Source organism: Haliaeetus leucocephalus, unplaced genomic scaffold, assembly GCF_000737465.1.
Source record: "Haliaeetus leucocephalus isolate CR32 unplaced genomic scaffold, Haliaeetus_leucocephalus-4.0 Scaffold450, whole genome shotgun sequence".
In the NCBI taxonomy this organism is placed as follows: Eukaryota; Metazoa; Chordata; class Aves; order Accipitriformes; family Accipitridae; genus Haliaeetus; species Haliaeetus leucocephalus.
The window spans coordinates 263,145-275,881 of record NW_010972886.1 but is presented as its reverse complement, the minus strand read 5'-3'; the positions used below and the strand labels follow the sequence as shown (position 1 = coordinate 275,881).

Below are 12,737 nucleotides of genomic sequence, written 5' to 3'. Positions count from 1 at the left end.
TTAGGAAGAGCTGCAGCACCTCAGACAGGGACAACCGCCCCAGGCACACCTCTGACAGCAGTGGCAAGTGGAGACCAACGGGACCAGCCTCCGTGGGCTCCTGCTGCCAGAGCTGCTGCTATTGTGGAGGGAGGACATGGCTGCATGCATGCATGTCAAGATACCATGCCATGGCTCTGAAGAGCAGCTTGTCTTCAAACGCAAGTTAATTTCTTTTTTTTATAAAAATACCTGTGTATATGCATTTGTTCTTACTCACGTAAGTAATAGGATTTTAAGGAGAATGGGCTACGTTTTTGCTTTCAGTGTAATCTTTGAGCAGTTTGTTCCCCAAGCTAATTATTGTACTGTAAAAGAAAAAAAACACCACCACCCCCCCACCCAAATGTGCCTCTTAATACTAGACTGGGGTTTTTTGCTCACACATGACACTAAATAGTAAACAGAAGCATCTTTTATAACCTTTCTGTAATACAATAGTTTTTACTTTACTATGCTATTCTTCTTTCATGCCCCTTTTCTAAGAAAGATGCACATTATTGCCCTTGATTATTCTTAAGAGAAACTTTTATTTTTGTCACCCTCTTCAGTCTCTCTTGGCTTTGAGTGGGACTTACTTAAACTGTTTTTTAAAAGTGACAGCTTATCACTGACTCCTGTTACAAAATATTTCTGTTCCCCTTTTAAGGATTGCAGAATTGGACACAGCTTTTAAAGTGTGTTTTGTCCTACTACCAGTAATCTTTCTACTTATTTACATTGCTCCTATTGTCACACTATCCAGATGCTAATAATATTCTTCTCTGAAAGAAGGCAGTGGGGAAGGAAAGCATTCTTAGCCCCTCTGCAGGAGAACAGGTGCCGAGAGATTTGGGTCCTGGTCCATAACAATATGGAGGCTCCAATTCCTACTGTCACTGATGTCACTGACAAGCCAGAAGTCTAACATCTTCCTTTAATTTGGACTTCAGTGACTTCTTCAAGGTATAAGAAAATTAGGGTCCAGCTGAGAACTGAATGTATGAATCTGTATAGATAAATACCTATCTTAAACACCATAACCACAGGTGTGACCGTTTCTTCCCAATAAAGCCATCACAGTCATTTAAAATGGTCTTTTCCCAAATAGCTTTTCCAGCTTAGCTGTCTGGTTCATGAGCCCTCATAGCTCTGAAGCTGATGAAATCTACCGACATAGTGGTAACTTCTTTTGTTTACGGAAAGGAACAGACTCAGAGTGCTGTAAGTAATGGTCAGGAGAACAGGACAGGTCACAGATGTCAGTTAAAAGGCTTAAGTTAAAGGGATACTATTTCTAAACTCTGAAAATAGCTATTATGGTAAAAACACTTCTTTCCTATATCACTTTGTAAATAAGTAAATACAGAAAATACAAATTCTAAGCTACTAGGAGCAATAGTGGCAAAGTAATGCTTTTAATGCTTTTTTAAAAACACTTTTGAAAGTATTTATTTGAAATATCTAAAAGATTTAATTGTATTCAGTTTTTATAGTCATAGAATTCTAACCACTTACATTAAAAAAAAAAAGTTAGGGCATTTCTCAAATTTCTGAATATCAGCTGAATAAACTACAAACAGTTTCATGCTTAAGAGAAGTATCCACTAAGAGATATATAATCAAGATTGAACTGTACTTCTTTGTATTCGTAATTCATTAGTGGAACTGTAAGGCCCTCTTCTGGATTATAAATTACTGCACGGCCAAGCAAAGTACATGGAAATGACAAAGCCAACCAACACTACAAAAAGGTAAGTATCTCAAAACATATTTTGTTCATACTATTACCAATTTAATTTCCTGGTGTTCATGTGTATCTGCCCGTCTCAGTTACTATAATTTAGTACCTGAGAACAACTACTTAGCAGATTCTTAATAATAAAGCATTTCTTATGCTAATATTCACCAGATGAGTGGACAGTCTAAAGAGAGTTGTGGAGAGTTTCTCCACAACTTTGTATGAAGATGCTGTGCAGCCAAGTGATGCTTGCTTACGCTTATTAAGCAACAGTATATACAAACTGAGACATGTGATTCTGCATATATACCTGTCTACATATGTATGTGACTTTCAGAAGATGTCTGAAAATTTGGCTTATGCTAGAGGGGGTGTAAAAAACAATTAATAACCATTACAATGATCTTATCTGAAGTCTTCAAGGGCTGTACAATTCCTTATATGCCTTTTGATTAAATATACACACAAGGACTGTGAAGGTCTTACAAGTGTAACTTTCCAAGAGATTTACTTACTTGCCTAAGCAAACATTTACTATTGGAAAACCAAGACGCTTCTCCACAGACAGAAGGAAAGAAAATATTCTAGAACGTGCTGTACAGAATGGCAGAATTTTAATGGATCCATCTGGCTGTAAACAACTGAACTTGAACCATAGATTTTCCTCTTTCTAAAAACAGCCACTTATTCTTCTGTTTGGTCATGTATGATAACAAGAAAACACATATGTAGAAACGCAGGAACAGGTAGCGAGTATCCTATTAGTAAAAACTCTGTACAGAACATTAGACATAGTTTAATTGGACTGTACATTTTAAAAAAGAAGGACGCTGAAGAAATCTTCATGTCTCATTTTTGGTAAGTTTCTGTCTCCCATCAGCATAGGGCTAATTACGATGGTCTTTCTTCCGTACTTTTGATTTTGGTGCTGCCAAGAAGAAACAGAAAGGGAGAAAAACCATCAGAAGTTAATTACAGTAATACCAGTGCCAGCATTCTTTTAAATCAGGTTGGGATTAAAATGGATCCATTAATGTGAAACCTACCATTGGGATTTTCTTGTCTGTAGAAAGCTTTTAACATTTCCACTGCTTCTTCGGCACGATAGCCAGAAATGCACTGTTCAAATTAGAATAGTGTTCATGAGCACATCTGAGAATAACGTATTCCATGCTTCACAAGAATGCCTGAAGTACAGAGTAAATGTAAACTGTACTGTCTGTTTAGGGGTCAGAAAATCTCCCTTTTCAGGTTGAATACCCAATACAGTTGAAAAATACTGTGTTAAGCCTTAGCAGAGTAAATGATTTCCCTAATAACTTAAAGTAAGGCAAAACAAACTTTCTTAGTAACTTTGGTAAAAGTTTTATGCAATCCCCAATTTCCTTCTTATTAATGTGTTTCCAACTTACTTCATATACCCCTCAAGCACTTGGAAATGTAAGAGACATACACCTAGGTATTTGTAGATAAGATTCCTACAAGAAAACATTGGTCCACACGCCTGTTCTTTATTCCTAACAGTCACCTCTCAGACCTTTTTGGTCCTTCTAAAATATTTTTCCAGGCCATGAACATAATGACAAAGCGTTTTAAGTGTCACTAACATGAAATGAATCTCCACCCACACTAGAAAATAATGCATCACACCTATACATCCCACTGCAGTTGCCTACAGAAACAAAAGGAAGGATTTGTAATAGCAAGAATCTTCCCCTTTCTTTCTTCTGAACATGTAGAAAAATTAAATACCACATGCCAATGTTAGTAAATGAACACTCTTCCAGTACTGACTATACAAATTAACTCAGACGCTAGTCTCAAACACCCTGAAAGAAAGATGCTTAATGTTTATACTGGACTGCCAAACAGTATTGTCTTGGTGACTGAAATTCTTTCTGAGCCTTGAGCCTTTAGTGCTTATTTACAACGCTGAAATATATGACTTGGTTTTTTACACTCATTAAATCATAAATGTTAAGTGTGGAAAAGAACTCTTAAGAACCCTAATCCGTATCCTTGTATAAGGCAGGATCGTCTACAACTACGTATAATGTAATAAATATAATGCTATAAATATTCTCTATCTATAGGTATGTATAGGTATACTAGTATAATGCTGTAAAGTATCTAGATTTATGTATACTATACCTCCACTGAATGTTTGTCCAGCCTTTCTTAAATGACAAAGATGCCTCATTCTCCCCAGACGCTCTGTTCCAGTCCTTCAGTATCCTTACTGTTCAGAAAGTTTCCCTATATCTAAGCTAAAATTCCTCTGCTACTTTTGCAGTCCGTATTTATTTTGGGATTTGAACTATATGAAGTAAGTCTAAGCTAATGCATTTTACCTCATATATGGATAGACTGGGAGCAAAAATACAATCATTTCCAGTTGCTCAGCTAAAATCCAGTAACTTAGTAAGCTGCTGTTACTTGATCTTTATTGATTATGTGTTTGTACATTCTGCAGTTTAAAATAATTTTTCCCTCATCTATTCCTACAGCATACACTTACTGTTCCAAGTATTACACATCTTCTAGATACATTTATTCCTTACCTTGGTCCACAAATGTAATTCTTTCCTTTCCCCTTTGATGCATCCTTTTAATTATTTTAAGACTGTCATCAGGCTTTTCGTCAATTTTCTTTTCTTTAAGGACTTAAATTTTTTTACATTATTTTCTTGTTAAGTCAGGTTTACTTGACTTTGATCATCTCTCATCTAAGTCCTCTTAAACTGATGCATAACATTCTCAAAGCATGGTAATGAAGCTAGGCACAGTACCCTAGCTAAAAAACAAGGGAAAATATTTTATAGCTTACTTCAAATGGTTCTCCTGTGTCTACCATATCATCAGACGAGATGCTCAAAACTGAGCCACAGCCTCCAAATCGCTCATTTCGACAGCCATATATGACCCGTGGAATTTATGTGAATGAGTTAAGGTATTAAGTTAAAAGTGAAAAGCAAGCAGGAAGTACAGTAGCCCGATTTAAGTAGTCATTAAATTTCACTAAAATGTGCTTGTACTTTTCAAAGTAAATTAGTTTGCACTACAATTCCTCCCTCATAAAATCAGAACTTACTTCTGAATAATGTAAGATGTATTGCTGAAGACGCACATCCAGCCTTCCTCAGAAAAGGAGAAGCATGAATCCCAAAGCAGAGGCATACAAAGCCATAGTTTACTGATTGTTATAACATTCAAAACTGAACACTGAACTAAGATTAGCTCATTTTACATAATAACAGATATCTCTAAAATGTATTTTTACATCCCTAAGAGAAATCATTGTTTGTCATAATTGCACCATTTCTCTTACATTCTTGAGGCTCTTACTATTTACCATCCAATAAATGGAGATGGGTGCAGAGTCTGAAACTGTAAGATGGTACCCTGTTGGCTTTGCCTTAAAGCATCAAGCCCTTCCCTGTGGGCTCACTGCCAAAAGAGTAACATTTTAACATATGGTTTCCCAGCATGAGTAAGCATGAAAGGATACTCATCAAGCGCACGGCAGCTGCACACATGATACAAGGCTCTACAGTTACGTACAATACCGAGTGTGCAAACACTTCTGTATAATCTCTGTTGTGTTGCTTGCACCAGTCAAGGACCTGATCAATTGCCACCATTTCTGCATGTCGAGTAGCCTAGGAGATAAAAATAAACATTTTCTTGAAGTTTGCATTGATTCACAGCTTTAAGCTTCTCATTTGTACAGATACAAATGAAGTAAGATGCAATATCAGAAAATTATTCTTTCAAGTCAAAGGCACGATGGCCCGACATCTTATTTATTAATAATGCAATTATTTTCACTTCTGTTAAAGAAGTAATGCAATGCTTTCTTGAGAAGTCTCTTTTTAGTACACTTCTTTGCTGGTTCAAGTTGCAAAAGAAATTTCATGCAGCCCAAACTGCAGAAGAAATACTCAGCCCAAGAAAGAACACATTCAACCTCCACCTCATATGCAGCACACACAAGATCTACAAGCACAAACCAGTTTTTTCTTCTACCTGTTCCCAGGCAGAGGAGTCTGCTCAGAAGTTCTCCTTTCTCTGTCATACCAGCATAGTAAGACAAGACATGAAAGCTCTACTTGAGGCTTAAGGGACACAAAAAGCTCACTAGAACAACTGATCTAGCCCACTGTGCTTCCAAGAGCAAGAATGCAGGCTGTGTTACTTTTGCTGGAAATATTAAGAAACTGCTCCTAGCTGGTACCTTTTCCTGCCGCTGACAATGTTACTGTGCCTGCATGGAATGAATACACTGTGCATCTCCAAAAGTTTCTGGAACTGCTTGGCCTACTGTGTAGACACAGTATTTCTGGTTTGCATCAGGTTTAATGCTGCCTGGGAATACATACATGTACAGTAAGTCCCTCAAGTAATAAGCAGGGATTGCAGTATATGCCTGATTAAAAAATAGACAGAAGAATATTGATTTCTCTTTTTTTAATCCAAGACAACTGAATGATGAGTATCTCAGAGGTCACAGCAATAGGTATAGCACAAACACCTGAACAGAAGAAGTGTTGACTTTAATTGTAGAGAGACAAAAACAATCAGTAATGTCCCAGTATCACTCTGGAATGTCTGCAGCGGTGTGTTTTGCCAATCAGATCACAGCAAAAATATCACAAACTACTAGTTATGAAAGCACTCTCCAGTTAAAGCCTGATGGTTATTTGAATTAAGGCTATTTGTTAGTATTTTCCTTCTTTTTAATCTATTCTGGAAAAAGGATGTTTTTGACAGAGGTAGAAGACTAAGACTTAATCAATCCAAATTATACTTGTACCTCTGCTACATAAGTCTTTATGTGACCTGAGATAACTTCCTCTCAATACATGAACTTGGGTTAATGTTTTAGCACTGTGAAGATCTGTGATGATAACTGTGAGAAGCTCTACAATATATGGCAAAAGACTCACGTATAAGTAACTTAGTGGTAAGTTTAATACTGTTTAAAAAAATGTTTTTAACTCCTACAGAGATCTACATTGCCTATGCCTACATTAGGAAATAGTACAGTGCAAGAGGAATGTATCTGTAGAGCAAAACAGTGCTGAGGAATCAACACCAGTTCAGGAGAGTTTACACTGGCCAAGCTCCAGTTTAGTCCCATGGATGGTATATTCCCAGCAACAGCTGGAGTGTATTAGGTATGCTCCCTGAGCGCATCTTTTCAGTATAGTTTCATCTGAAAGGAAGACAGTTTGACATCTCTGAGACACAAACCAAAGCACGGTAAGAAGACACAATCAAGAAATTTATCCCATGAGTGCACTTGTGATCTGAACTAACATACTAATGAACCCACTCAGAATAAAAACATGGATCTGAATCAATATGCAGACATGATTCCTCCAGACCTACTAGTGAAATGTTGCCATGAAGGTTCCGTAGCTGAATAAATGAGATCACCTCAGCTGAAGTCTCAGTGCACACACGTTATGGAGACACAAAGCACAATGCCCTCCAGCAGAATGATGCCTCAGAACTACTATAGCTACCGTAACTCAAAAGTGTAAGCTGTGGCTATTCTAGTTTTGTGCCCCTCAGATCAGAAGAGACATGAATACCATATTGGCTTTTCAACTCCTGAGCATGAACTGAAAGCATATAAGCAATAACTCTTCACTACCGGAGGAAAACATGCCTCTAACCTATGACACTGCTTTATACTGAGTACACCGAGTAGCTTTTAGGCCTCTGCTGATCTTGGAAGTAAGTACAAGTTAAGAAAAGCCATGCAGCTGCTGTAAGTCATACTGGCTTCTGTGGTAATAGAAGACAGCTACACAAAAGAGATTACACTAATATATAATATTACTCGATCCCAGTGCATCCCCATCTTAAGTAATACATGCTGGTTTGGTCATCTCGCCTCATGAAGACATGGGAACACCAGGACAAATTCACCACAGGGTGAGAAAGGATTATCCAAGTTACAGAACAGTACAGAGACCAACTAGACTACAGCTCTTAACTCACCAGATACAATCATTAGTTTTCCAAGTTAAGATGACTACAGTAGAGGTTTATAAAAATCAAGAAAAATGTGGAAAAGCAAACAGTAAATTGTGATTTATTATTTCTCATAACAAGTGGGTACCCAATGAAATTATCCTGCAGCAGATTTAAAACAAACAAAAGGAAGTACTCTTTCACAAAGCACATAATTAAATTGTGGAACTCATTGCCACAGGATGCTATGGAAGCCAAAACCATAAATGAGTTCAAAAAAGGTTTAGACAAATTCATGGAGGATATGTGCACAGACAGCTATCAGAAACAAAGGTCCAGATACAGTCTTGGGCTCTGGAAGTCCCTAAGCTATTCACTTTCAGAACTGGAAAGGATATGCAAGGGGAAGATTTATGCTACTCTCTTCCAGTTTCTTGAGCTCCTTCCTTAAGCACCTGCTAAAGATCCCTCTTAAAAGACATGATATGGGGGAAAAACTGACCTTTTAGGTCTGTCTTAAGATATTATTTTGTATTGAGTGATGACTAGATAGTCCTTTTTATTGACTCTCTGTGTGTAAAATTAAAGAGAAAAACAGATTATTTTCATTTTGAGTCACTGACTCAATTCATTAGCTTCTATAAACCCCTACTGTTTTTTTTTAAAAAACTTGCCCAATCTTATGCATTATTTTAAAGCCAAAAAAACAAAAGCAGGTCAGAGTAGCAAGGGAAAAAGAGAATTGTTAGAGAGTGGCAAATGGTGTTCCAAGGAGAAATTATTTGAAGCTGATGTCAGTGGGGAAAAAGCCTTGACAAAGCCTTAAAATAGTGCCCAAACTGTGGCAAATGTTTTATAGACAAATAAAGATATCATCACTGCCCTGAAAACCTTACCTTCTAAATCTTAGACTAGAACTAAGAAGTGAGAGTAAAAGGGGCCAAAGCTCAAAGTTCTATATTATCTTATGGCTTCATTAGTAATTTAAGAGTGCAAACAATACTTCAGTTATCGTGTATGGTACTTGCAAGGTGATCTGAGCAAAGACACATGCTACAGTGACCCAACAGGAGATAACAAAGACAAGTCTGTGTGTATCAACAAAGGACCTGAGTCAGAGAGCATTTTAGTGGGAAGCAAATGATTGCATCACACGTGGGAATAAACATGCCCAAAAATAGGGTTCTATTTGGGAAGGGTCACATATGTTATAAGGAAGAAAACTTTCAGGTTGGTCTGAGGCAAGACTGTAAACAAGCAAGTGTGGGAGATGCCAGAGGGAGCACAGTACTGGCACAAGCTTGTGAATGTATTGCCAGGCTGTTGAAAATGAGTGTCTTAGACATTTGTTGCACTATTGCCCAATGAATACAAATAATGACACGCCTAACTATTTTGAAATGCTGATGCCACAGCCATGCTCCTAAAAAAATAAACCAAACACAGCTGTATATAAACTCCCTTCTTCCAACAGCAACACTTTCCAGAAGAATGTGATGATGATCAATAATTTTGCAAATAACTTCCACAGAGTAAGCAGCAGTATCTCTGATGTTAATGTGTTCTGCTGTGGACATGCAGGGCAGAAACAAAGTATGCAGGGTGACAGGAAACAGACTGAAAAAATTGAAGAGCTTTCAGCAACTAAATCTTCTTGCCAAAATGAGCAGTTTAGGAACAGAAGGAAAGAGGGCATAAAGAAGACCCTACCTGCTCCTAACTCCAGTCAGTGAGATCAGAGGATGCAGCGACTTACTTAAGGAAAAGATGGAATTTATTTGACACAAAGCCTAGTGGCAAGTTGATTCCTGCAAGGGCAGAATTGTAAAGAAGGACTGCAGACCTAACTGGATAAACACAGCATTTTCTAAAAGCAGGAAGAAAGTTTTCATGGAGTAAAAAAAGCCAATATATTATAAAGCTACATTTTGGAGGTCAGAAAGCAAAGGCTAAAGGAAGAATCACCAAACGTCAACCTTGCAAAACAAATTACATAAAAAGTAAAAATACCTTGAGACAAAATGTGAAAAAGGAGTTTGAACTACTACAGTGACCTTGAGATGAGGCTCAAATATAATTATAGTACTACACCAAAAGAAAATCAGTATTTTGCCTTCTCAATAAAAATGACGCAGAAAACGTGGTCAAAAGGCAGAATAAGAGTATGAAAGCACAAATTACAGTGTATGAGATACAGAATTAGGACTTTAAAATTATGAAATTGCCTAGGGCATGGAAGAGAGATGAGAGGCAAAACCCCAAGTTGATAGATCATCTCCATCAGAAAAATACTAAAGAACTTGTGCATGAGGCTGCCAATCTCATAGCAATGCTTTTAATACATCAAGGGAGAGTATCATGTGACTGAAACCTGTCAGAGTGAACAGAGTCACTGGAATGAAAAATAGGAAGGACATACAATCCTGACATCTACAGATCCAGGATAGTCTCAACAGCAAAACAGGCAACATAACAAACTTTGAAGGTAATGTTATAAGGACTAGTCTGTAAAAGGAAAATGAAACAAAATACAATGTGGATTTACTAAGATAGTTGACTTTAAATTAACCTAGTAACTTTCTTTGACAAATGTTTCTTCTAGGCAAGAGAAATACCAATCTCATCTCTCTGGACTCCTACAATGCATCTGGCACAGTGCAACATGTGAAATTATTGTCATTCTGGGGAAAACTGCATAGCACAAGAAACGTTAAGATAAGCAACCAAAGAACAGAAGTTGCATTGCAAGGGGAAATATTTGTACAGAGGAAACTAATTAGCAAAGATGCTCAAAGATCATTTTGCTTAAATGTTTTCAGTTGTGACATTGGCATTAACTGGAGAAACACCTACAGAAAACAGCTAATAGTGTTATGTCTTCCATGTGATGGATTGGAGTGTCACTCAAGAGGTGGATGGCCTTATAGATGGGAGTAAAAAAAAAAAAAATTAAAAACAACAAATGAAAAATAACAAAACAGCATGAAAGACCAAGGAAGCTCCAGAAAAGATGGGTGGACTTACTTCAAGGGAGAATGGGAAGTATTACTGTTATCAAACTAGGCACAAGAGAAAGTCCATCTGGAATAAAGTATACAGTTCTGGTTAAGTGAATTCAAGAAAGATGAATCAAAGCTGCAGTGGATGTATACAAGAATTATTAGAATGAACACAGAGAGAAAGCCTATCTTCTGAGAGGAGATTAAACAGTTGGCTTGGGGAAAACAGGGAAAAATAAAAGCCAAAAGGGAATACGACTTTAATACATCCAAGCTATGTAAAATAATGGATGATGCTGGCACAAGAACAGAGAGATCTAAACGGACCATAAAAAGTTTAAAACTGGAAATCAGATGTTTTTTAGCCATCTGAGGAATGATGTTCTGGAAAAGTCCCCCAATATGAGGTGGGACGAGACATTAGTTTTAAAACAGACCTTGACAAATTTATGATGTCTACTGGAACTGTCTCAATGGTTCAATAGGGTTTTTTTCTCCCCAGGATTGTTCCTAAATAATGCCAGAAATCATTAGGAGAAAACTGAAAACAATTTCCTGCATTCACATTTCCCAGCAAGTGCCTCTTTCAAGCTTAGACTATATGGAGCAATTAAGTATCTGATACAAAATTCAGAAGCACCGAGTACCCAGCATTTCCAATCACTATAATACAAGCATTTATAAAAATTAAGCCACAAAAGAATTGAAACTTGAGCTAAAGAGAAATTGTAAAAAGGCTTGGCTTTCAAAGATATTAACAGTTTACTGTTTCCAAAAATGCAGACAAATTTTTAAAATCAGGCTACATGGGTTTAAGTACATACCTTCAGACAACCCCGATGTTAACACTAAAAAAGTCCGAAAGCTTCCCTAATATTTTTAAGTTGATTCTGGTTTTGTTATCAGTCTCATCAGTTGTGTTCTGCCTGTTTATTAATGCGTGATCTTTTACACAGCATTAATACCTCTGGCACAATTTTCCCAGGAAGCATCTGCTTCTCTGCAGTGTTTACACTGATTTAGCTTGAGATACCTAGCTTCTCCATCATCTGGCTTTCTTGAGTTGTATTAAAAGTATCTTAATACATTATGGATTGTCCCGTAGCACAAATTAGTATAATGATTCATCTTTGCTGTTGCACTTCTGAGCTTCAAAGACTCATTTTCACCTTTTATTATATTTTCAGATTTGAGACATCCAATAGAAATTACAGCCAGATCCTGCAGTCAGATTCACTTATACAAAACTTCTAGTTGTACAAAATCCCTGTTGGCTTTAATGGGTCTCTGTCATGGTTTAACCCCAGCCAGCAACTAAGCACCACGCAGCCTCCCTCCCCAAGATCTAATTTGCATGTATAAGATCTAATCTGATGGCTAACATTGCAAGCATCAGGTCTAAAATTTACAGGCAATAAGTTTTTGAAAGAACAATCCTGTCAAAGGAAGAATTTTTGTAAACTAGACATGAGATTTTGTTACCCTATATATTCTGCAACTCTCCACAACTTCCTGACTCCTTGTCTTCCCCGCTCTCTTCCCAAATGAGACTGGCAATTATTTATTCCTTTACTTGTACGGAACTTTTCCTAGAAAAGCAACACAGTTGGACTTCCAATTCATAGTTCGTTACTTTTCAGATAACCTCATCACAGCGCACGGAAGTGCCAGTTTGCCAGCAACGTAAACCGTTCGTGGAGCGTCTGCGGAGAGAATCTCAAGAGGAAGGCTGCACAGCTCACCGTTGATGCCCGGGTGCCTTTAAAGGCCCCCAGAGAGCACGCCGGTGGCCCGAACACCCGCCAGGGACGCCGGTCTCCAGCTCGCACCGTGACTGACTTCACGACCCGCCCCGCTTTCCTCTCTACCCCGTTCCCCCTGGCACCCGCCGGCTCCCTCTCCGCAGCCGGGCGCCGAGGTGACACTTGCCCCAAACTGCCCCTCATCTCCCCAAACCCCTCCCCTGACGGCCGGGACGGGTGAAACGGCCGAACCGC

General features: G+C 38.0%; 1 protein-coding gene across 1 annotated transcript in view; it reads right to left on the bottom strand.

Annotated features, from left to right (window-relative positions):
- Window positions 1–1,505: 1,505 nt before the first annotated feature.
- The window catches only part of ADAT2 (adenosine deaminase, tRNA-specific 2), an 11,789-nt gene continuing 557 nt past the window's right edge, over window positions 1,506–12,737 (bottom strand). Inside the window, exons 3-6 of the mRNA XM_010574592.1 lie at window positions 5,268–5,418; window positions 4,587–4,693; window positions 2,806–2,878; window positions 1,506–2,687 (exon numbers count right to left, since the gene is read on the bottom strand). Coding sequence (XP_010572894.1) covers window positions 2,647–2,687; window positions 2,806–2,878; window positions 4,587–4,693; window positions 5,268–5,418 — 372 coding nt within the window. The 3' untranslated portion in view covers window positions 1,506–2,646. The remainder of the gene's footprint in view (window positions 2,688–2,805; window positions 2,879–4,586; window positions 4,694–5,267; window positions 5,419–12,737) is intronic.